The sequence below is a fragment of the Thunnus maccoyii genome, chromosome 13, assembly GCF_910596095.1.
Source record: "Thunnus maccoyii chromosome 13, fThuMac1.1, whole genome shotgun sequence".
Taxonomy (NCBI): domain Eukaryota; kingdom Metazoa; phylum Chordata; class Actinopteri; order Scombriformes; family Scombridae; genus Thunnus; species Thunnus maccoyii.
The window spans coordinates 17,338,114-17,363,066 of NC_056545.1; the positions used below are offsets into that span (position 1 = coordinate 17,338,114).

Genomic DNA, 24,953 nt, shown 5'->3' on the forward strand with positions numbered 1-24,953 from the left:
TGTCTTCTCATTCTCTGTCTTTCACTATCTCTTGTCTTGACCCCCCCCCCCCCCCACCACCCTTCACATTCTCCCTCCTCAGTCTATCCTCCCCTGTGGGTTAATTATGCTGTGTGTGGAGGGCAGGGGTTGGTTTGTTTTCTGTTATCTCCGGGGATAGTCTAATGTGACAGAGATGTGCCACTCTGTACTCTAATGGGCCAGTGAAGCTTTAGCTATGCCTGTGGCGTTAGCTGTACTCCAGCTTCTTTCTCTAATGATGAAAACTGGCTTTGTCTGGTCTTCTGGTTAGCCTGGAGATTCGCTCCCTAGAGGATATGTCAGCTTGGCTAATATCAGCTTTAGAGGAGGAGAGAGGATCACTAAGCTTTACCCAAAAGTGTTTCAAAATTAAGGAAAGCATAACAAGCTGAATTTGTTCTCATAGCATAGGCAGTCTCTGTTTGTCTGTGCAAATGCCTAGAGCTATTCAATATTGTTTTCTTTCTCTTATAGCTGTAAGAATGCATACTCTCTCTATAAGCTTGTCGCTACTTTGATTAATAATGAGGAGTGGGTTTGTCCTATAGCGTGTTTGCATCCAGTCTCAAGGCTTCAGCAGATACAGACCCTAGCTTTCCTCCTGCAAAACTTTAGGACTTTCTTTCATATATAATCCATGCACAGTGCTGACTAAAGATGAAGGTGGCAGCCTGCTGTTTGACTGTGTGCTGCAAGCAGTGTCAGAATCTAGCCATAGTCAGGAATATCTTTCTTGCTTCCTCTACAGAAAGGACACTATGTATCAGTGGGGCTGTTATCATTGTTTGCACATAATAAATAAACATCTTCACACACTCAAACAGTAACTCTTCAATTTTGGAGCAGTTACCGAGGTCATTCAACTAAATTATAAAGTTTTCCTCCCTTGTAATTTTTTTGTCTGGAACCGTAAGGCCAGTTGTAGTCAAGCACACTCTTGTGTAATTATACAAGCTTTGTCTCAGTTAGGATATAAAATCTCTGAGTAATGTAAGGCAAATTAAATGAGGACCTCCTGTTTCTGAGGTTGCTGTTGCTTTGAACTGTGATTAGAGAAACAGGTTAAAAGGTGCCATTAACTGTAAGTCTGTAGAGGCTGTTTTGTTTTACATTTACAGCTACATTTTAGAAATACTGTATATCTGATGGGAATAACCAGCAATACGAACTGGTGCTGTGTAAATTGCGTAACTACTACAACAACAACCAGATAGTAGAAACAAAGAAAATATCCTTGCATCCATAGAATATTCATGATAATATCAATAATGGAGACGTTCTAGGCTTAGAAACAAAAGCCAGAGTTTTTTGTGTGTTTTGTTTTCTTTTGGAAAGACAATAGATAGATCAGCTTGCAGTAGACACTATTTTAACACCCTCTGTAAAAGCATGTTTTTTTTTCTCCCCATGAATGTTTTAAAATGACCATCTGGGATACCGAGACAAATCCACCGCATTGGTGGGCCGGTGGACCGTCAAAAAAATACATTAAGTTTTTACCAGCCTTGTCTGTCTCTTTACCGGCCCTCTCTTAGTGCCTGTCATTTGGGGTGTGCATGAGGCCATTTCCGACCAAGTTATATACTGTACATATGTAATCAACCCTCACTGACCCGAGCACCCCTCCACCCCCACCCACAGAGGCTGGTCCAGAGGATAAGTCCAGGACTGAATTTCTTTCCCAGCACACCCCTGGTGAAGTGTGAGGTGAAATGTTAAAGAACTGTGAGGAGATGAGGTGTGCAGTATATGTGTGGAGAGAGAGAAGAAAATCAAGGTACAGTGAGCGGTGTGTGTGTCCGTGTGTGTGTGTGAGTGTAATAGGTAAGCGGTGGACCCTAATCCCCTGCTATGAATTCCTGTACCCCCCTGGGGAGTGACAGATTGTGGACAGCGACAGAGAGGAGAAATGGAGGAGAGGGGAGAAGATTGAGAGGAGAGGGAACGATTTAGTGAGAGTTACTGTAGGAGAAGAGAGATGTTTGATCCCCTGCTGTGCGCAAGATTGTTTTATGTTGATGACTCCATCCCAAGGAGTCATCTCAGGTGTTGATCTCTTTTTGTAGGCTGGGTGTTGAATCAAACTTCCAAATCTCTTTTGCACACTCCAGTTCTTGCCATTTTAATGCAACTTTTTTGTAGCACAAGCGAGCCACGGGTGTCTTGCAGTTCCCATCATTCACTCACTCATTCATCCACTCACTCAAAGAGAGAGGGGGAGGGTGAACAAAGTCACAGGGAGATCTGGGACGAGCTGAAACTCAGTCCGCTCTGTTAGTATTTTTATTGGTCCCTGTGCGTCTGTGGAAAATAGCTCCAACATTTATTGTTTCTATAATGTCAGTAAGTTCTTCGTTTTGATAGATGATGCTTTCACTGGCTCTGAGTCTCTCTCTCAATCACAAATTCCTCTCATAGACGGAGAGAGGAGTAGAGAAAAAAAATAAGAGAAATGGTTCGTCTGACCCCTCTGTGTATAGAGGAGTCGATGTTCGAAACTCCCAACTGATACATTCTGTTGGATGAACTGAGAGGCTTGCATATGTAATTGTCTGCAACACACCGGGCAGTAAGAAAAACTTCCAGAGGGGTCTCTTTGAAGAGCACCTCTGGTTGCATCAAACCGAAAACTGTGATGGAAAGTTATTTTTGAATATGAATAAGCACACCGCAGGACCACCACTTCAATAGATCTGAATAAAAATATTAAAAAAGTCAGCTGCACCTCACTAATGCTGAGCCAGAACAAAAGCCTGTTTCAGTCCTTGATGCCCTAATGTACTGTGGGTTTTTGCAGATTGTTATACATATCATTACCCTTTTCTTTTTTCCTCTGACTCCCTCCGCTCTTCTCTCTTCTCCTCCAAACAGAGTCGACTGTGTTCTTCCCTGAGCAGATCCACTCAGTGGAGGAGGATGTTGGGGAGCTTTTCATTCCAGTGCACCGCAGTGGAGACATCAGCCAGGAACTCATGGTGGTCTGCTACACTCAGCAGGGTATGCACTAGCCTTTTTTCACCTCATCTAACCCATTTACCCTCAGTGTATGCTGTCTGCCTGTCTGCCTGCCTGCTGGCTTTGCTTGTCAAACTGATCATATCAGATGGTGGGTGTTGTCGCTTAAGGACTCAGTGGATAATTTTTGACAACTTAAATTCACTTACATAATTTAAAAAATGAGGTACAAATGACAACAGTAACTCTGATTTAATTTTCGTTTAGGGATTCTGCATTTATTAAAAGAACTGCCAATCGATTTGAGAATGAAAAGGTTTCAGTCTGATTTTTGGTAGAGCCTAGCCTTTTGTTTACATTTGGATCACAGATTGTGCATTTAAAGCTGGTATCTATATTGTTTTAATGGAATGTTAATGTCTTCATGTGTATGGTAGAGTTTGAGGTGCACCTGTCGCACCTATCCTGCTAGACAGTGCCAGTGAAGTCTGTTGGCACACAGGAAGAGATGCAATTCGCACCGCATTTGCATTTTCACAGATCTCATCTGGCAGCATAACCTCAGTAGTATCACACTTGGCTGTTAGCCTGGTTCCAAGTTTTGCGGTAGTTAATTCAAATCAAAGAAATGCTTCCAAACAACCTTGACTCTATTTGTGATCGTTCTTTCAATGACTTACTTCCAGCTGGTGATGTGTGAAAAGTTACATATTTCAGCTTGTACCTTCTCCCCACGCAGTTAAATTCATGAATGGATAATGCACACACTGATTAGCCTAATGAAGGCACTATTGTTGAATGTCAAAATGCTGTAGTGGCCACACCACAGCTTTTCATTTTAACAAAACCTTAGGGGTTGGTCTATTTCCCATTGTGCTCTTTCATTAAAAACTAATACACTGACCTGATGGGCTTGCTATAATGGAAGATCAAACTTTCACAAGTTATAATGGCTACATTAACAGTCTGAATTTCATTCAACTGAAAGAAAAAAAATGCGTCTTATTACTGATTGTCACAAAAGTTTGTTAACTTGATGTGCTCACCCCCTTATGAATTTTCTTCACACCCCTTTTCACATCAAATTCAGCTTAATATGAATATGTATATATGAAAATTACTACTTCAAATGCAGTAGATCTATTATAGGAAAAGCTCAAGTCTTCTGATGTCTTTCACAAATACAATGTTTTAAATATGTACTTTCAATCATTTAGATCTCGTCATTTTTCCCCAAACTCCTGCCACTGTCTTCACCTTTCCTTTGCTGGTTTCTCTAAAGGCTCTGCCTCAGGGACGATTCCCACCACCGTGCTGTCTTACTCTGACTACATCTCACGCCCAGAGGAGCACAGCAGCATCCTTCGTTTCGACAAGGGTGAGAGGGAGAAGCAGTGTCGCGTGGTTATCATCGATGACTCTCTGTACGAGGGAGAAGAGAATTTCAACGTCACTCTGTCACTGCCTGTCGGGGGGCGTCTGGGAATGCACTACCCCACTGCGAAAGTCAACATCTTGGAAGATATGGATGATGGTAAGACATGATGATGCTGCACTGATATAGTATGTACAGTATATGTCTGTCTGTCAGTGAGTTGGTCATTAGACTAGTTCATTTCTGTACTTACTTACTTCCCCTGTATTTCTATTTCCAGTGGTCTTACTGTGAAAGTTTTAATAACTTTATAGAGAAAAGTTTTAAATTAAATGAAGCTTTGGTTAAACACTTTTCCCCTTGAATGTGATGTATCCAAATCACACGGATGAAAGGTCTTAGTGAACTTTGCAAAAGGCTTTTTGTCACCAAAGAGAAGCAGAGAAAATGCAATTTATTTCAGGTTTTTGTAGAACTTTAAGGTTAAACAACACTTGCATGTACACACATGTAACCGCAAAGTGTGAATTAACAGTGCAAGAAGTTGTGGTGTTTGTGAATTGTCATTGGAGTCTCAACATTGCAAAAGTTCCCTTAATTAAGCTTGTTTAAAAACATACTGGGTGTTGAGTCATGCAGGAAAAGCAGTGCTGGGAACACCCTGACATAGACCCTGTGTATCCACAGCAGACAGATGGAATCAAACTCCTCTCTTGCTATCATTCAGACAGTTTTTAATTACAGTTGAGACTCGCACAGGAGTCCAGTGGGACTTCATTATCACACATGTCCCTGGTCTGCTTTAATCGTGTTACAGCATCATATGGACAGAGGAGATTGCATTTTCTGAAAGGTAGGGAAATATGTAGAGGATTTATCTTGAGACATAAAAGCCTGCTGGGAAATACCTATTCCAGTCTACAGGCATTCTCCATCATCTCACTATATTGCATTGATTCACTTTAGAGAGACTGAATATCAGTTCTACTCTGCTCAAGATTTTTTTTTTTTGTGAAATGCCATGCTATAGATTGTTACAGTAAAAGTCATGTTTTTTTCTTAGACATGAAGGAGCAGTTGTGTAACAGATTTGGGTCAAATACCAGCAGTGTTTGAGTTTACATCATAGAGATTATGTACTTTAAATAGTGTCAAGGAAGTTATGAGTCATAGAATATCTTCTTCCCTATCCTTATGTACACCGTGGCTCTCATTGTACATGCTTGTATATATCAAACCCACCCACCCATCTTGCATTAAGTAGACAAGCGCACCCCATGCACCACGTTGCCCTGGTTTATTGCTAGTAAAATACTAGTATGACTTGAAGCACCGCAGTGCTAGCCAACATTTTAAAATGTGCTCTGAGGAAGATGTATCAACAAATAAATAAGATTGAAAGTCTAATTGAGCTACATCCAGTACAGCTCAGTGTAAATAATTTGCATTCACTGGCCACAATGCTCCAGATGTATAAACATGGCCATGGCTGTTCTCTGAATTTATGTTTTGGTCCTTTTCGTTCTAGTGTTTTCTTATCTTGTTATGTAAATTTATCTCATTAGTTTGCAATATTCTGTGGTAGAAAAAGAGCATCTACATTTACTGTATCTGCCATCCAGAATAACTCTTGAGGATCTGATTGTCATCAGTAGTACAATACAATACAATATTTTGTAGCATGTGGGGCCACAATTATCTTGCAGAGCCTAATGGAAATGTCAGGGTGTGTGTCCATCATCAGATTAAGATGAAATCTTAGAAGAATGTAGTCTTATTTCACAGACATTTGACATTTTCTTGTCAATACTCACAGTCTAGCTATTTGATGGCACTTTCATTTAGTCATTTTTAAAATAGTTTCTGTCAGAAAGAATAGTGTCAGCGAAGACGTGAAGTCATTCTATTGCCAGACTACAGGCAAGGATATATAAAACAATGACGAGAACTCAATTAGGGATACAAATAATTGTGCCAAATTAAATATATGTATATATATGTGTGTGGAGGCATCTGGGGGCAGGAACATGACACCCTCCCTGATTGTTACTAAATTGTCAGAAGACTTCAGTTGTGGCGCTGAGTTCAAAGTAATGGAAATGTGTTTGTGAAAGCCTGACTCCGGTGAGAGATGATGTGTCATTTTTAGCCTCCCAGAGGATAAAACACCGTCTGACAGTGCTCTAATACCTGCGCCCAGGCAGTCAAGCTGCAGCCTCCTTCACTTACGTACAACTTCAACTCACCAAGGAAAATAGCAAAACAAGAGTCGTGACGTTCTGTGTTTATTTGCGTGCGTGGCTACCTGCGTCTACTGTGCATGCGTGAATATGTGTCTACGTGTCCGCGCGCACCGAGTTAGACCTCAAATTGTGCATCAAAGGTAAGTGGTGAGAAATGCACTTGAAAAACTCTAAGTGTGACTGCTAGTGCTCTCTAGCCCCATTTTTCCTTCCCCCAGGTCAAAGTCAAGTTCAGTCTGCTGTTCTCCTTCCATATTTTTCTCCACTACCACCACTCTCTCTCCCCATCTCATGCACGCACACACACACACACACACACACACACACACACACACACACACACACACACACACACACACACTCTTTCTGTCTCTTTTGCTGAAAAAAAGGCCCAGGGGTGCCTGCTAGATTTAGTACTTTATCAGATTAAACTCTACAGTACCTGTCTCCCTGAGCGTCGCGCTCTGCATGGCTGCACACTCTGACTCAAAGTGAGTGTTGTCATTTCCTTGTACCCTGCCAAGGAGAGAGGACATTCAGGCACTCGCGGTCGGGTGCATATGGCCACAGCTGAGTTTGTAGAATTGTAGATTAGCTCAGAGTATTTCTTGGAAACCTATCCCCTCATTTCAATATTAAGACAGAATTTACTTTTGGTTACACTCTGGAAGCAGCAGAATTGCTCACTTGTTCGTACATTATGCACTCGCTGTAGATAAAAAGTGGTGTTATTATCCACTGCGGGAGTGAGATTGACTAAGAACAAGAGGGATTTTGTTTCAGCTGTTGTCATTATAGGGCAACACACAACCATCTTTAGTCACCACTCTTAAACAGAATATTTGTATTGTTAAATTTTCTGTCATATATGTATCCCATCTTCCGCATATCCTTAATTAGCATGCAAGCAGGACATTTTGGCAAATCCCATATCTCCCATTTTCTTCATTTTCTTCCTTAATTTTGCCTCCTGCCACATACAGTATACAAATGCATTTAAAAACGAAAAGGAAAGAAATGGTGAAATTGTCAACAGCTTGCACATTAGCATCTAGTGAAACTAAAACAAGAAACAAATTAATCAAAAAAAGAGGCAAAAATGATATCATCACATCTTAGATAAGAGGTTCCTAACTTTCCTGTCCTGTGACTGTATAAAGTGTCTTGAACCACTGTCTTAGATGATGGTTAAGTTGTGTCCACATTTCTCTTCCCATATAGTGTGCTGCACCACTTCTACATGTCTTTGTTTTTTCCCCCCCAAATCTTAGCAATAAGTAGCATTGCTTGTAATATACACATCAAAAAACATATACTCTTTAGCTTGTCTACTGTCAAATGAAGATATAGGGGTATAAGTGAATGAGAAGCACCTTAAGTCCCAGGCAAACATATAAAGACAAAATTTCTACAAGATGTCACGACAACAGTCACCAACTTCCGAAGCAAGGGGCCCTTCTAAACAGCTGAGAATGCTCTATAAACTGTACTTAAAGGTGCAGTGACACACAAATGGCTATGGACACACCACACATAGTAATTATCACAATTTGGCTTTACACCTTCCCCAGTCCTCACACACACTTCAGAGTGCTAAACCACGGGCGTAGCCCCAGAGGGGAGAGAGGATGCAGTTCTCACTCATCAGTCATCACTCAACTCCCTCTCAACGTGTTGAGAATTTGTCGTCCCCGGGCGCAGTCGGGAAGTGTGAATGCAGACATGTATATTAACAGCGGTTTCCTCTCTGATCATAGAAGGAATGTGTGCCAGATTGCTTACATACTGCTTACAGATGTGCTACAGTGCGTTTCCGCCACTATTGTTGAGGCATGTATTATTCTAACAATAATAATCATCCAAAAAAAAATCTTTACAGCCCCTGCATTGTTTACCAGCATATTTGGTCCGATGTTTTTTCACGTTTTTCCCACCTACACAATCTGTAATTTTCCTTGTACTCTGCCATTGTGCAAATACAGAAATTCTATTAGCATTACAAACCAGCGCTACATCTGTTCAGTGAAGACGAGTGTGTAGGAGGGAAAGGTATGAGAGAAAGACAGAGGCAATTAGTAAACGAGTCTTTAGACGCAGAGAGAGAGAGGGCGCAGGCTGCACTTGATGTGTGATACTCACTGGATGTTGTTGCCCTGGGCTGTCACTTAGTCTGTCGAGTTGAGAGTCAAAATGTAACTGCAGTAAAGTTCCTCAGTCCCTTAGTTAAATATGCTGTGCTTAGCTTCTGTCATCTGGCCCAGTTAAAATATATAAATAAAATATGAAAGTTCATATATCAGTTAAGTAATATTCAGGAAAAAAAAAAGTGTTTGATCATGACAAAAAAAGAAAATATGCATGCTATTTTTGGATTATATGGCAGAATATAAGAAAGGAGTCGAGTGAGAGAGAATAGCAAACAGAGGAACTTTTATTCCTGTCAGTTTTTTTTGACTTGACAGGGGGGTTTGTGAAAGATGAAGCTGTCAAACACATTGGACTGTCTTGCCTTTGCTGCCTGAGGAAACAATGCCAGTTCAAACAAGCCTTTGAGCTGTCTAGGGGGCCGCTTTCTCTCTGTGTCTCACCATCTCACTATACAACATTCAGAGAAAGACACACACATACACACACACACACGCACACACACACAGAGGCCTTGTTTTTCAGTGCTAACTGCATCTTTTTTTTGTTGGAAGTACTTAGTGGTTTCTGTCAGAAGAATGGTAACAATGAGGTGGGATGAAAGGCCAGGAGAGGTTGAAAGGTCATGCTTCCCTGCAGTTTAACTTCAGACTAATGGGCTGTCGCTGTTTGACCCCAGCTGCTGACATGTCTAATGTTACCTCAGGTGCATGCATAAGGAGAAAAGACAAGTAGCATTAAGACTTAAGAATAAGTAAAGTAACAAGGTCGCAAATACAAACTCTGCTACGAAGGCGGTCACTATATGATGTTGAATGCCATTAAATTTGTCAGCTACAGGCATCAATTAGCACTTTGATATGAGGTTTATTGAGATAACTAGAGCACTAAAAAGACAAAATCATCTGCACCAAATGCGCACTGATCAAAAGAGTCTGGAAATTCATGGCAGGATGTCAAACACAGTAAAACTGCATCAGTGAAGACAGACAGGGATCACAACAGGGAATTATGAACCTGTAACGTAGAATACACAAGATTGACTCTTGATTACTGTCTCTTTCGTTTTTTATTTTCTTTGCTCTCTAGCTCCAGTGTTTTACTTTGGAGAGGTGGAGTATCACGTGGATGAGAGTGATGGATATGTGGAGGTCAAAGTGTGGAGGACAGGAACTGATCTTTCTAAAACTGGCACTGTCACCGTTCGCTCTCGCAAGGCCGAGCCTGTCTCTGCAGAAGGTAAGCTCCCTGTCATAGAGTCAAGTGTTGCTTGCGACTGAATTTACCAATAAGATCATTTGTCTGCTTCCTGTATGTTAACTCCATTGTCATTTCTTCCAACCCATCATCTCACTCTGTTCTTCCTCCAGCCGGTATTGACTATGTGGGCATCAGTCGTAACCTGGACTTTGCTCCGGGCGTCAGCATGCAGACGTTTAGGGTCACTATTCTGGATGATCTGGGACAGCCGGAGCTGGAGGGGACTGAGAGCTTTGACCTGGTCCTACGCATGGCAGTGAATGGTATCCTGGGAGAACCTGGGAAGGCTACAGTCTTCATCAATGACTCTGTGTCTGACTGTAAGTGATTTGTTTTACTGTATGTATATTTTTTCTCACCTACAGTATTTATTTTTTTCTTTACTGTTAATGTGAAGCATATTTAATTGCATATTTTTCTATGAAATGTGCTGTGTGTATATGTTTTATTGTTATTAGTGAGTAGAATTGCACCAATTCAAACCTTTATAACCAATGTTCAGTCAGAAAAGAGCTTGTCATGACAGCTATGTTATTTGATTTGATGTTTAAAATCAGTTTAATCTATTGATTTCAGCCCAGACAGAATGAGAAACATGATTACTGCCTTTGTCATAAATGATGTTTGAACTCGGTGGTTGTCTGACAGTGCCTAAGGTCCAGTTCCGTGAGCCAGTGTACTTTGGAGAGGAGCATGACGGTCGCATCACAGCCACAGTGTACCGCAGTGGTGACATCAGACACAAATCCACTGTTCGCTGTTACACCCGTCAGGGAGCTGCACAGGTTGTCTCAGACTTTGACGAGCGACCTAATACAGATGCATCCATCATCACTTTCTTACCAGGTACTTCAGTAATCACACAAATACATCACACTTATTTTCTCTCTTTTTTTTAATCAACTTGTATCTTGATAGCTGACACCCTTTTAATTAAATAAACAGCTCCCCCAGGTGTTTTCAGGTTTTTTTGTCGCCTTTTTTTTTTCCAAAATCAACAGTACTTTGCAAGTTTAACTATGCCTAACACATTACCCACTGCGCTGTAATTTTTAGTATTATTTTTTATAAAATATGTACACACAGCTTCCAAAACCTCTGAAGGAACAGAATAAAGGGGAGAACAGTTATATAAATAAGGTGTTACATGCTGCAAAAAGAATTATTGTAGATGTCATTCTATCCTTTCTTCTACCTCAAAAATTTTTTGACATGTCCCGTCATCACCATCTCACTGTACACTCTAGGCGAGGCGGAGAAGCCTTGTATTCTGTCACTGGTTGATGACACGCTGTATGAGGAAGGAGAAGAGCTGCGGTTGGTCTTAGGGAACCCGAAAAGCGACTCACAGTTTGGTGCATCAGTGGGAGCTCTGAATGAGACCCTGGTGAAAATCAAGGACACAGCTGACAGTAAGTGAGATGAAGAGGGCTGACACAGAAGTGGAGATAAATCAGGAATGCAGCTGATGGTTATATAAAAATCAGTTAATCCAGTTTTATTTATCTGAATTATTGTAAAGATTAGAGTTATGAATCTGAAACATAAATGCCTAGTATAAATGAATGTTTTTAATATATAATTGTTGTTTAATTGATAATTCAAGGTTTATTTCCATAATCAAACAATGGGCCAGCATTTGATTATATTTTCCTCCCTTTTGGTGCTCCGTAGAGCCCATCATCCGCTTTTTGGAAACCAAGTTCAGTGTTAGTGAACCCAAGGAGTCCGGCGCCGTGGCAACTGTAAAGATCCCCGTAGTTCGAGTGGGTGACACATCAAAGGTGTCTGTTGTTCGCGTTCACACCAAAGACGGCTCAGCAGTTTCAGGAGAGGACTACTACCCTGTGTCTCAAGGTAATCCTTACACACATCCTTTTATGGCTATGATAGTAAAAGCAGTATTGTGGTGTTTTAATAGTAAACAAACTTGATTTTCTTTACAGCAATATTTCTCACCAAAATGGGCAGCAGAGACTTTTCAGATCAAGCTATAATTAAACAGCAAACCCACGCACCTCTAACATGCCTTTAACAAAAAATGATGCACACTTCATGTTCACAAGAGTTAAGTAACTGATTTAGATCATCCAAAAATCTAAAACACACCGGCACGGTTAGCAAAAGTAAATGTAATTTGTACTAAATAGGCTAAAACATTAAAAACCACTATTACAGCAGTTTATGGCCTAACATGCATCTCCTCCCCCATAAAACAGCTCCTATGCCTTTTATTGTGTGTCAACACCTTCATTGTTTTCATTGGCTTGCGACCTTCATCTATTTTTATCATGCTGTTACAACATCTGATGCAAATACAGGCACCCACCCATCAAGACATTACTCTACAGCACCAGTAGTGGTCAAAAACTTCCCAGGATACAAAATACTATTTTCATTGGCCTGCAGATATGTTTCGAAAAGATTTTTTTTATGAATTTCCTGCACCTAATAAGACAATTTTTGACAAGTGTGAAACAAGGCTCCCTATAGGAATGTTGAATTAATAAATTTGGGCATAGGGATTTATTTGGGCAAGGGTCATTGATTTCTAATTTCATCCCAAATGGCGGAAAGGTAATTTCAGCAAAAGTCCAGTGGAGGGTCATGTAATTCTTAATTGAATTTCAACAGTCTTCATGCTTTGTCAGCAGGGTGAAACCTTCCTTCCTATCCACTCAGCATTGAGAACAGTGAATGTGTCCTAATCAAGGCTTGAAATATTTATGAATACATTCAGTCTATTCAAATCATACCTGCCTACCCACTGTTCAAATAGTGCAAGTATCCCCAGCAGTTTTTGAATCACGCAGTGTTGAATTTCCCATTTTGCACAATATTTCCTCAGCACAGCACATTTCTAATGCAAAGCTGTTACTTACTGTACCTCAAAAGGAGATGGACTACCTTTGGCACTATGCAAATAGAAACCTTCGATGCTTTTTAGCTAAGTGTATATTCCTCTGAAGCAATAAAACATGAACTAGGCTAACCTGTGAGGCTTTCATTTTTATGGAAAACTAAATTCAGAAAACTTGGCCTTGATGTCTCTTGACTATTTTTATCTCCACAGAAAAATCAACAACAAAAGTTACTCACGTTGCCTGTGCTATTGAAGTTTGTGCTGTATTGTGTGAATTGTTTACAATAAATCAGCTACATTTTAAACTGATTTTCCTGATATGTGTGTATTTGTATCCGTGTGTGTGTTTGTGTGTGCCCAGACATCGAGTTCAAACAGGGGGACAAGGAACATGTGGTGGAGGTGGAGGTGCTATATGATGGGGTCAGAGAGATGAGAGAAGCCTTTACTCTCCACCTGAAGCCTGATGAAAACATGGTGGCTGAAACTCAGGTCAGGAATGTTTTCATACCCAGCCATCACACACCACTCAAACAAAATCGAGACTGACAGTTATGGAATTTCAGCTTGATGAAAAAGTAAAGAGATGAAAAACTTTTTATCTTTTCTGATTTGACCCACATTTATCCAGGTCAGTCCCGCTGAGATCAGGGATTTCTTTGACAAGGGTGTCCTGGTCCAGACAACAGCACCACTTTACTGTAGTTGCAGCTGGAAAAGCAGTGAAAACATTTTACAATAAATAATAGATTATCCTAGAAAAAAAAGAAAAGAAGCAGAGAAAGAGAAATGAGAGAAGGGTAAAAAGAAAAACCCTGAATCAGCCATGGCTGTGAGATCATCATCTTCCTGTACATCCAGTTCTGTGATGAGTTTCATTATAACATTGATAGTAATTCATGATGTCTTGATTGACAAACAGCACTGTGTCTGCAGTTGTCATTCACCTCTGACTTCTTTTTCTGAAACAGGTAACTAAAGTGATAGTTTACATCGAGGAGACCAACAGCATGGCTGACGTCACCTTCCCCTCTCTGCCTCATGTGGTGTCGCTGCTTTATTACGATGATGTTACCAGGACACCAGATAATCTCCACCCACCAGCCGGCTACCCCGTCATCTGTGTCACAGTGAGTCAAGCTGAAATCAACTGAAATATAGGATAGAATAGAAATTAGCCTAATTGCTCGAATTGCACAGAAACAGTACACTCTAGCAACAGACTACTTGACAGACGACCATTAAATTTATAGGCTTTTTCTGTAATGAGGTAGCGGGACCTAATCAGGACCCACATCCTGTGGGAGTGGAGGGCAAATTGTTATCCCTCAGGAGCAATACTTTTCTTCAGCCAAAGTTAAACTGTCCTTCCGGAGTTCCCTAGCCTGTCCTCAAAAGACATTTTACACCATTTAGTAGGCCACAGTCCTCGTGCTTTCATCCACAGGAGAATCACTTCCACTCTTGAATACAGGCTGAGTGAGACACTTAAATGGATTTTTGTGATGTGTTAAGCCACTTGCTTCTCAGGTGACTGCTGTGGGTGCATAGGGCTCTCCGTGTGAGTATGTGTGTTTCTCTGCATTGTGGTCAGCTACGTAGGAAGTTCCCCAGGGAGATAAAATGAAGTAGTCTTGTCAAAAACTGTTGAGTGCTGTACCAGGAGATGCAGTGTCAACGGATTTAAAATGATATCCACACAAAGGCTTCAAAGCTTACCTCTCTTTCTAACTATAAAAAAGCTATTTTAAGAACACAAATATGAAAACACACTGAAACATCTGGATTTCCTTGGCAACAATTACTTACTCATTTGTATTCTGTTCCTCTCTCTCCTTTTGTCCTCCGGCATCTGCTGTATCTTTTCCCATCTCTCTGCTGTCCCTAACCACCCGCCTACTCCTGCTACATTTCTTATCCATCCTTTAGGCTTGCGACACAAAATATCCAGACTATGACAAGACAGGCTCTATCTGTGTCAGCGAGCACATCAACAACACCTTGACCCGATACCGCTGGCTCATCAGTGCCCCAGCTGGCCCTGATGGCGTCACCAGTCCCATGAGGGAGGTGGACTTTGACACCTTCTTTACATCCTCCAAGATGATAACATTGGACTCAGTCTACTTCCAGGCAGGGTCCAGGGTTCAGTGTGCCGCTAGGGCCGTTAATTCTAACGGGGATGAGGGTTTAGAGCTCAGCAGCCCCATCGTCACTGTCAGCCAGCAGGAAGGTAAGGACAGAACAATGAGCATCCATCTCCATGTCTTATGTTGCCACTCTTTTAAAGGGGGGATTAAACAGAGATTTGGCCCCATGTTGCTAAGAGATTAAAAAGGGTTTTGTTTACCAAGCATTATGAATATATAGGAATAGAGCTTTTGAATGAACAGTCCTTAACAGATGCTACTGCAACTGCATAAAAGAAAAAACCCCCACCAAAATCACTTGAAAACAAGTATTGACAATACAGCTTTTCTGATCCCATTTTCATTTTGTTGTTGAGTTGTGATTTTTTTCAGCTATTTAAGAACTCCAATGATTAATTAAAGATTAAAGAAATGTAATGTCAGGCCCTCAGACGGAAATACAAAGAAACCTTTGGAGACCATTTTGCAAATAATAAAATGAAAAATTCATTGTAGAGACGTTTTTGCTGCTTATAACAGCCACAATAAACTAGAATCCATTGTTAAAAGCTAATGCTTTGAGTCAGAGGGTCGGAGCTCTCACTCTTTTCTCAGATGATAAAAAAAATACAACCTCTCTCTTTTGCTATTGCTATCATTTATGCTGTACTCACTCCACCCACACATCCTGAATATAATGCAAGTTCATGCATACTCTCTCCAGGTGGTTGCAAGGTATTCTTCACAATTTGGAAATCATTACCTGATGCTGTAATAGATCAGGCAGATTATGAGAAATATGTCTATCACAGCACATTACAGTAGCTATTTTAACAGTGTTTTTTTTCACAGAAGTAATCACCTGTAGACACAATCATAGCAATTCAGTTTGTCCTTGTCCTCAGACCCTCTCTTGTCTTCTCTACTTCTCCTCTGTCACATAAAGGTATGTGTCAACCACGTAAGATGGGGACCGTTGGCGCTGAGCCTTTCTCTGCCAAGCTACGCTACACTGGAGCAGATGACCCGAAACACCCGAACCTCATCAAAGTGACTGTCACCATGCCTCACATAGATGGTAGGTAGTAGCTGGAGGCAGGACCCGTACCACAGATGAAGTGAAGTGTAATGTAGTGTGTGTAATATTCACGTCTGGGGATCCTCAGGAGCGTGACAGCCAGAATATAGATCTTGCCGGGTTGTATCGAACCCTGCTGTACAAACCCTCCAGCACACCCGCTACTTAACATTCCCCTCTTGATTTTTAATCAGTTTCCTTCTGCCTCGTCTCCTCTAGGTTTCCTTCTTCCTTTTTTTCTGTTGCTCTCCTGCTTTCCTTCTCCTCACTTTTCCCCTCTTCTCTCCACAGTGTCTTTCGTCTAAGTTTCTGAAATAATCACCTCTCTCAGTACGTATATCAAAGGTAGTAGCACACAGTCAGAATCACACTGTCTCTCTATACCTTGCAGGCATGCTTCCAGTAATCTCCACTCGCCCTCTCATGAACTTTGAGCTGACTCTCAGTCCCGATGGTACCCGGGTTGGAAACCACCGCTGCTCAAACCTGCTTGACTACAATGAGGTCACCACAGGTCACAGCTTCATCACCGCTTCCACTCGCAACACTGAAAGCATGGGAGAAGCAGCGCCCTATCAGTTCAGCAGCTCTCTGCGGGGGACCAGCACTTTGCGCTTCTACAGGAATCTCAACCTGGAGGCCTGTCTCTGGGAGTTCACCAGCTACTATCACATGTCTGAGCTGCTCACTGACTGTGGAGGCACCATAGGGACTGATGGACAGGTGTGTGTATCTGTGTTTTTGTGTGTTTCTGTGTACATTTGTCCACACCGTAAAAATTCCTATCTAGGGTTTGTATGTACATCTGTTTGACTGTTAGCCTTTGCGTGTGTGTGTCCACCTGTGTGTGTTTATATCTGTATGTTCAGTCTATTTACAGCTTTCTGAATGAGAGGGTCGCACAGACAGAACGGCACCATATCTGTTTGCCTGCATTTATGTCTCATTCAGTGCATGTTTGTGTGTGTGTGTGTGTGTGTGTGTGTGCGTGTTTGCCAGCTTTGTATCCCAGAATGTGATTGACAACTTTTAATGTGCGTTCACACAAACATACACATTCACACACAGTATGGCCAACCTGTCAGCCACCCTCTGTAATGCTCACCACCTCCAACATGGAGCATTGCAGCTTAGATTCACAGAAAATCTGTGAAATCATGTAAGAAATTATAGTTATTTTGGAGTTTTATGTCTTGAGTGCACCAATATCATGCAAAGCTCAAGAGCAGAAATCTTAATTACCTATCAGCCGGCTTTAATCAGTTTTTATTTTACTGGCTGGCTGGTGTGAAGAGATTTCAGCTCACCAGAGAAGTCCGACTTTACTGTTACATTTCGGCATTATGTTCAGCTGTCAGTTAGATACTTACAAATTTCCAGTAGCAAATTGCTGTTGTTGCATCATTGTAGCAGATGTTGCAATTGTTGCTTGTGTTGTATACTGTACAGAGCATTCTCCTGGTTCTTATTGTTATTGTGGATTCGGAGACAGACCCTTGCTCCCTTGCTCCTTTGCTCATGTCCTGCTGCTCTTTTGTGTTCCTCCAGCCTTTGATCTGTGAGTTTCTTGTGGCTGATCAGACTGCTGTGTGTGTGTGTGTGTGTGTGTGTGTGTGTGTGTGTGTGTGTGTTTGAGAAGGAGATGGAGAAGAAGTATGATAGATAGAGAGAAATTAATTTACTTGTCCCCATTTACAGCAAGAACCACTTGCACACATAGTTAGACATGACACCCGTCATCCACAAGACTTTTAAGTCCACTTCGTTAAGGGAGATCACTGTCACTAGGGTTATGTGTTTTTGTCCAAGGAGTGCTAAAGGAAATAGAAACTTTCTCAGCCTTGCAGCTCCATCAGGGTGCAAGAAGCAAAGAGCACAGAAAGAATGGAATAATTCACCTACCTTTAAAGAACAAAAGACAAAATTGACATTGAAAGAATATTTGATTTGGGCTGTAATCACCTTGATCAGTGGTTTATTCTATTGTGGCCAAAGGCTCTTAGGTCTTCGAGAAAGCTTTGTAATTTTGTTCTACAAAACTGCTGTATAGTACATGTGCTTCTAAAATTAAAGTCAAACTCCCAAGGAAAAAAAAGACCATGACATTTCAAGGCAGTAGGAGATAATATAATTTATAATAAACTATTATCATTGCTATCTTTATTCTGTTTCAGTTAGTTATAATCTATTTTAGGAGGTTTTGTAATAAAATTAGGGTCGAGCTGGCTTGTCTCTTAGTTAGCTGTCCTTTAATTTGTAATTTGGATCCTGATTCAGTGATTCACAATTTATCCTTCAAAGACACTGTGGTGGATTGGATAAATTTCAGCTATGTTTATTGTGTCTTTGATGGAGATTCTGTTGGCAGAAATATTATACAAGACACTTAGTGTAGTGGTACTTTGTGTTCAAATGTTTTTTAGATGGCCTCATGTTACAGTATATTTGCCAAGAGATGAAGAAATGGTTTATCAGAGAAGGGAAAGCAATGAAAGGATTAGGAATTACAGTCTTTTACTTTTTTACTGAAAACATCTTCTGCCAAATTGCTTTCCTCAGTTTCTCTTGCCAGTTAATCTCCTGCCCAGTGTTCGGTTTGGTAATTGACTATGCAAATTGACACATTTTCACTTCACATCAAACAACATTTCTAAGGGAGACTCTAGCTTTGTCAAATGTGTGTGGGCATATAGGTAAGTGAAGTCGCACATAATTTTAGAAATAATGTTGGTGAGCAGAGACACCTAGTGGCTGGTTTTAGTTCATATGGATTTCAAGTTATATTGTATATTATCCTGACAAACGGTGTTGAGTAGAACTGTGGCAGTTCTTTTTCACTTTACAAAAGCAAATTAAATGTGTTCAGATTATTTCCCAAAGTGTATGTTATTACAAATCAATATTTTAGAGATCACACATGGACTTCATTAATGGTCAAATCAATTATCATGTTTTAAATGCTTGGAAAACCTTATAAAAATAAAACCAAAATAGAAAAGAACAATACAAGCCCACATCACTGCCCACTGTGGTTCCTTTTGCACAACACAGGAAGACTTTTGTGCATCTTTGTGAACCTTGAGTAGGAGTGAAAGTAGTTCAAGCACCTTGTGGAGGAGAACTACGTGTGCATCTGTTACATCTTTTCAGTACTTATTATAGCTTATCGACCCACAATCACCCTTTAACCTAAAAGGAAGATACAGTTTTTTAAGACACACTGAAGATTTTTTGCTTTATAACATCAACCACAACTATAAAGTAAATAAGTAGTGATCCTTGTAAATAATGAGCTTCAAATTTGAACTGTTTTTATTTAGGATAATGAAGCAAAAGGCATGTTCAAGTATGGATGGATTTAAATGATTTTGTTTTCTAAGACATATCAAAAGCCTCACTTTACTCATCACTGAAAACATCCTTACAGGTGCTGAACCTTGTCCAGTCATACGTGACCCTGCGGGTGCCTCTTTACGTTTCATATGTGTTTCACTCCCCTGTGGGCACCGGTGGCTGGCAGCACTTTGACCTACAGTCAGAGCTGCGCCTCACTTTTGTATACGATACAGCCATTCTCTGGAAGGATGGAATCGGCAGCCCCCCGCAGGCTGAGCTACAAGGTAAGTTCCCAAGATAGTGCGTCTAGACCAGATATCATCCACATAAAAGCAGTTTTGTAGAATTAAGTGTGTGTGTGTATCTATTTTCCCAGGTGCTTTGTATCCCACAAGTATGCGCATCAATGACCAGGGACGTTTGGTGGTAAACTTCCGCACCAAGGCTCGTTTCAGGGGTCTATTTGTGGAGTCTCACTCTGGAGGCAGAATAAAAAGAGCTGGTGAGACTGACAGATTGTTGTCATCATATCAGACTTACTATTCCTCAATAATAACCAGTGCTGAAGATGCAGTATGAACTTCTCCCCCTCTTAATATCCTTTACTTAGCAACATCCATGTCATCCATGGTGATGAGTGTGGACCACCCCGGCCTGACCTTTAACCTCACCTTAGTGAGGAGTGAGCCTACTTACAACCAGCCAGTCCAGCAGTGGACCTTCACCTCTGACTTTGCTGTAAGTATGACAGCATGAATTTTGTTTGTGCCCTGGTACAGGAGCTAAAACATCCACTGTGTAAATAACAGATACAAACTGACACCTAAGTATCGGTTCCTTCTGCTCTGTACAGGTGAGAGACTACTCAGGGACCTACACAGTGAAGCTTATCCCCTGTACAACTGCCCAGAATATGGAATACACTGTTCCACCTGTCTGCAGCCCCAGAGAACCAGTCACCTTCGACCTAGACATCAGATTCCAGCAAGTAAGGAAGTCTTTGTTTGGAATTACTTATTATAAGATCCAAAAGAGTCATATTTCTTTGTCGTAGGGAGATCTTTTTTCTCTCTCTCTGTATTTTTTGTCACTGGCTCTCTCTCTTTCTTCACTAAGTATCTGCATCTTTTTCCAGGTGAGTGACCCAGTTGCAGTGGAGTTCAGTCTGAACACTCAGATGTTCTTGTTGTCCAAGAGGAGCCTATGGCTCTCTGATGGCTCCATGGGTTTCGGTCAGGAGAGCGATGTAGCCTTTTCTGAGGGTAAGTCCTGTTACAAGGTCAAAGAACTTTTATCATTTGTGTAGTGAAGGTTTAAAGGACTATACTAGTGGTTGTAGATGTTTTTAGGTCATTAACTACAGGTGGAATTAGCTTTAAATAATGTTTGTCAACTTTTCGATGGGTGATTTTCTACTTTTCAGGAAGCTATTGGTTTGAGTTTATGCCAGTACAGTACAAAATTAAAATTGCAAAGATTTAGGCCTTGCTTGACATACTGTAGCTAATCAATCACATTGATTAACTACAGTGAACATTACATCAGCTTTATATTTTGTTAAAGTTATGTTTTTAAAGGAACCAACATCTGAGATTTGAGAACCTGGAAGACAACCAATAAACAAACTCAAATTCAGCATAACAATGCACTCTGGCTACTTTAGATGAACTGAAACCTCTTGGAAGGTTGAAAATTAATCCTAAAACAGTGGTATGTGTTGTGGATTTTCGGAGCTGATGCACTGGCAGTTGTCAGTTTGAAGAAGAGAAGACCAAACCAAACTTCGTATGATGATTCTGGGAAAACTTTAATGAAGAACCTTGCAAGGGAGAGCGACTCAAGGGACACCTCCTGTTCGTACGGTGTCCCCAAACTCGTCTGACCCACACAGTCCAAAACCAGCCTTTAAGCCAATCATAGAAACTAGTTCGTCAGTTCCGAATCATAAACCTATGACCTAAATCTGTATCTTTGGTTTGTCTTGTTGCGTCTGATGATGACCTGCATTCTGGCCTTGGTTCGCCTGTGAGGCTCCTGGTTTATTAAACAACATGTGTTATCTTCTGTTTGAGAGAACAGAGGAGTACAGCTTGACATTCTGTTGTCCTGGTCAGTTATGGAATATCCATAACAGTATGTTGTGGACATTTGTTGGTATATCTGTTGGTAAGTATATGGATTTGTAGTTCATCAGCTAAAACATGCAAAACCAGCAGTATAGCCCTTTAAATTAATTTAAATTTGTGTATTAAATATTCTGTCCTCCTTGGACTTTTAAGTATGGTTCATGTTCACAGCTTGGAGTAGGCTTTAGGATTCATGTCTTCTTCCCTTATTTCAGGTGATACGATCTACGGTCGTGTCATGGTGGACCCTGTTCAGAACCTGGGAGACTCTTTCTTCTGTAGCATAGAGAAAGTGTTCCTCTGCACTGGTGCTGATGGATATGTACCAAAGTATAACCCAACCAAATTTGAATTTGGCTGCCTGGCTGACTCTCCGTCATTGCTCTATAGATTCAAAATTCTTGTAAGTACATGTCACAATTTTAGTAAGCAAAGGGATGCAAAACAGAATTTTACAATCAATACAAACATAATTCCCTTTCTACCTTTTTTACTCTATCTCTTCTCAATCTAACACACCTCACCAGGACAAGGCTCAGCCAGAGACTCAGGCACGTGTGTTTGGTGATGTCAGTTTTAATGCTGTGCTGGCAGTGGATGATCCATCAGCCATGTCCCTCGTCAGACAGCCTGGGTCTGATGGCTTTAGAGTGGACTCTACAGCTATGTTCCAGGTATGCTTCATTGTATTCAAGCCTCATAGCCAATGACTGAGTTTTATTGTCAACCAGTAGCTAGTATGCTATTTTGTCATTCAATGTATAAAATGTCAAAGCTTTGAATATAGGCTTTGTCGCTCCACTAATATATGTACTGTATGTTTTGCCTCAACTGATGTTATGGTTTTCTGTTGTATTGTGTGGTTATTGGAGGACCACAGTGAAAGTAACCAATTACACTGTCTTGTGATTTAATATTTGATGACTGTCAATCAATCAATCCAGCTGTATCACAGCTTGAATGGTAAAGTGTACTTTTGCCATATATCCAAGGTCTAATAATGAGTCCATTTAGCACTAGCAGGTCCCATGTTATCAAAAATGAGACATTTCTCTCTTTTTGCAAGATGCCTTTTTGTATTTTGTGTCATTTTAAACTGAATATAATTCGAAGATATGCATAATTATGTGTTTTCCTCAGGTTGCTGCAGGTCGTGAGTGGTACATACACACCATTTACACAGTTCGTTCCAAAGAGAATGCCAACAGAGGCATTGGAAAGCGCAGCCTGGAGTACCATTCCTTTGTTTCCACAAGCAACAATCTCGCCTTGACCTCAACAAGCAGCAGAGGTCATCGCTCCAGGAGGTCGGTTGGTGATGAAGTCCCAGAGGTTGCTGAGGATATCGGCGCAGACAACAGCCGAGGCACCAATATCATGCACATCACCTTGGACCGCACCAAGCGACGTGCGGGGGGGTTGAATGAGCTTCTCACCGATGGGCTGGAACCTAGTGAGCTGAATGCAAAGGAGGAAGAGGAGGGTCTGGTGACTGTGGTGGGGGCACTTGTAGGGTTGCTGTTGACTATCCTGATCATTGTGACCCTTGTGCTTGTGCTGCGATCCAGGCAGAAGGATGGGAAGGAAGGATGGAGAGAGGGGGTGCAGGAGGTGGTGAAAGGGTCTGTTAGCACAGAACCCATGTTGGTGGTGAGGATGCAAGACTGCCACAACAGCTCAGAGGTCTGAGCAATGGATGTGTGGATGGACAGATGGACAAAGGGACAAAGAGTATGTGGGGCTTTTATAAAATTTTGGATTTTCTTTTTTTTATCTGGTATTAAATTACATAACACCAAAAATCTGAGATTGATCATATGCATTATTGGGTGTGTGTGCCTGTTGGGGGGGGGGGGGGGGGGGGGTTACAGTATTGGATCCATTACAGTTACCTGATCACTGTAACAGAAAACAACATGACAGTCCCATACACTGTCCTCACTTTACATTCCAACTCGCGCCGCTGGTAGCATGACATTTCCTTTCTCTCTTACTGGCTTTATGGTGTTAAAGTGCCTGAAGCAGCTAAATCCCTTCAGGACAGTTCAGTCACCAAGAGCACTTTTCTCATAAAGATAGTGTCACGCAGGCCAAGTCAGAGATTTAGTGCTGCGGGTGTACCTCGGGTAAAAGGGGACTAGATGACACTGAGAGGAATAATTCACCTATAAAAGAACACTCAAATGTTATCGACTCAACCCTGTGTCAGTCAAAACTTCACTGAAGTGTGTGAGCCCTGGTAGTTCCATGTGTCTCCCCAAATATGAATGGTAACAAGATCATCTTTTCTATAGCTTGCAAAGGATAAAAGACATTTTTGAAAACATATGTTGCAGAACATTCAAGGCTTTCACCACCTTAACAATTGCATTATGGTCCCAAAAGTCCAATATTTACATTATTATCTCAAATATTTCCTCAGAATGGTTATAAAGTTCATGCATGGCCAGAGGATAATACTATTTAGTAAAATATTGTAGATGTTAAGGTAAATATTGGACTTATTATAAATATTTAACCCATAGTGCAAATGTTTGGCAACAAAACGTGCTGCATGAGTACATTAATTTTCATTCTGGGGTGAACTGTGCCTTCAGGCCTACTATTTTGTCCCAAAATACTTGCTGGGACAGTCATTCTGGATTACACAATGTGTAACGAAAAACATGAACACAAGATGCCAACACTTGTTTCTTATCTCTGAACTAAACTGGCACAACTCTCTTATCAGACAGGAGATTAATACCACTGCTGTCAGAATTTATGTTTATTAACCAGCTAATCATTTTATTCAGTCATGTATACTTGTTCTGTATTTTGTTTATCATGTGCTGAGAAAGGTTTTTCTAGCTATATTGAGCATATCTGCTGCTGTAGAGTTGGGTTCACACTGTTTTTTCTCATCTCTTTTTTTTTTTTGCATTTTTTTTAAACTCAATTATTTACTATGTCATGTGTTTACAGTTCAACACTGCTTCTGTTAGCACAATGTTTACAGCTATCCATCCTTGCAATATCGTTGCCTCACTGTGTGTTCCTGTGATCATATTTATTCAAAATACATTGTCTAAACACTGCTTATGTTACGTATATATAAAAACACTCATCTCAGGAGTTATTTCATTTACAGAGAATGGACTGTGTGTTGTAACACAATTTACTACTGTTGACTGAAGAGAAACTCTGCGGAGCCACTTTCCACTTCTTTGTTACACTGCTAATAAGTGTGGTGCTGTGAACATGCAAATACTGTATCCATATCCAATTATTTGACCTCTATTCTTCTCACATTGTGTTCCTGTAAACTTTGTCACTGGTGCTGTCTGGGATTTCAGTGTTCTGACTCATGTTTTTGAACAAAGGATGCAAACAAAGTAGCTGCTCACCGATCAGTATGTCACCATGAAAAATATTACGTTTGA

At 40.9% G+C, this 24,953-nt stretch overlaps 1 protein-coding gene across 1 annotated transcript in view; it reads left to right on the forward strand.

Annotated features, from left to right (window-relative positions):
• Nucleotides 1-23,363, forward strand: part of frem2a (FRAS1 related extracellular matrix 2a) — a 60,563-nt gene extending 37,200 nt beyond the window's left edge. Inside the window, exons 5-24 of the mRNA XM_042432224.1 lie at nucleotides 2,893-3,018; nucleotides 4,259-4,510; nucleotides 9,829-9,978; nucleotides 10,110-10,319; nucleotides 10,648-10,845; nucleotides 11,247-11,411; nucleotides 11,674-11,856; nucleotides 13,224-13,354; nucleotides 13,834-13,992; nucleotides 14,792-15,095; nucleotides 15,938-16,069; nucleotides 16,461-16,792; nucleotides 19,497-19,689; nucleotides 19,782-19,907; nucleotides 20,016-20,143; nucleotides 20,259-20,393; nucleotides 20,541-20,667; nucleotides 21,747-21,934; nucleotides 22,059-22,205; nucleotides 22,672-23,363. Of these exons, the coding sequence (XP_042288158.1) occupies nucleotides 2,893-3,018; nucleotides 4,259-4,510; nucleotides 9,829-9,978; nucleotides 10,110-10,319; nucleotides 10,648-10,845; nucleotides 11,247-11,411; nucleotides 11,674-11,856; nucleotides 13,224-13,354; nucleotides 13,834-13,992; nucleotides 14,792-15,095; nucleotides 15,938-16,069; nucleotides 16,461-16,792; nucleotides 19,497-19,689; nucleotides 19,782-19,907; nucleotides 20,016-20,143; nucleotides 20,259-20,393; nucleotides 20,541-20,667; nucleotides 21,747-21,934; nucleotides 22,059-22,205; nucleotides 22,672-23,220 (3,935 nt within the window). The 3' untranslated portion in view covers nucleotides 23,221-23,363. The remainder of the gene's footprint in view (nucleotides 1-2,892; nucleotides 3,019-4,258; nucleotides 4,511-9,828; nucleotides 9,979-10,109; nucleotides 10,320-10,647; nucleotides 10,846-11,246; nucleotides 11,412-11,673; nucleotides 11,857-13,223; nucleotides 13,355-13,833; nucleotides 13,993-14,791; nucleotides 15,096-15,937; nucleotides 16,070-16,460; nucleotides 16,793-19,496; nucleotides 19,690-19,781; nucleotides 19,908-20,015; nucleotides 20,144-20,258; nucleotides 20,394-20,540; nucleotides 20,668-21,746; nucleotides 21,935-22,058; nucleotides 22,206-22,671) is intronic.
• Nucleotides 23,364-24,953: the final 1,590 nt, after the last annotated feature.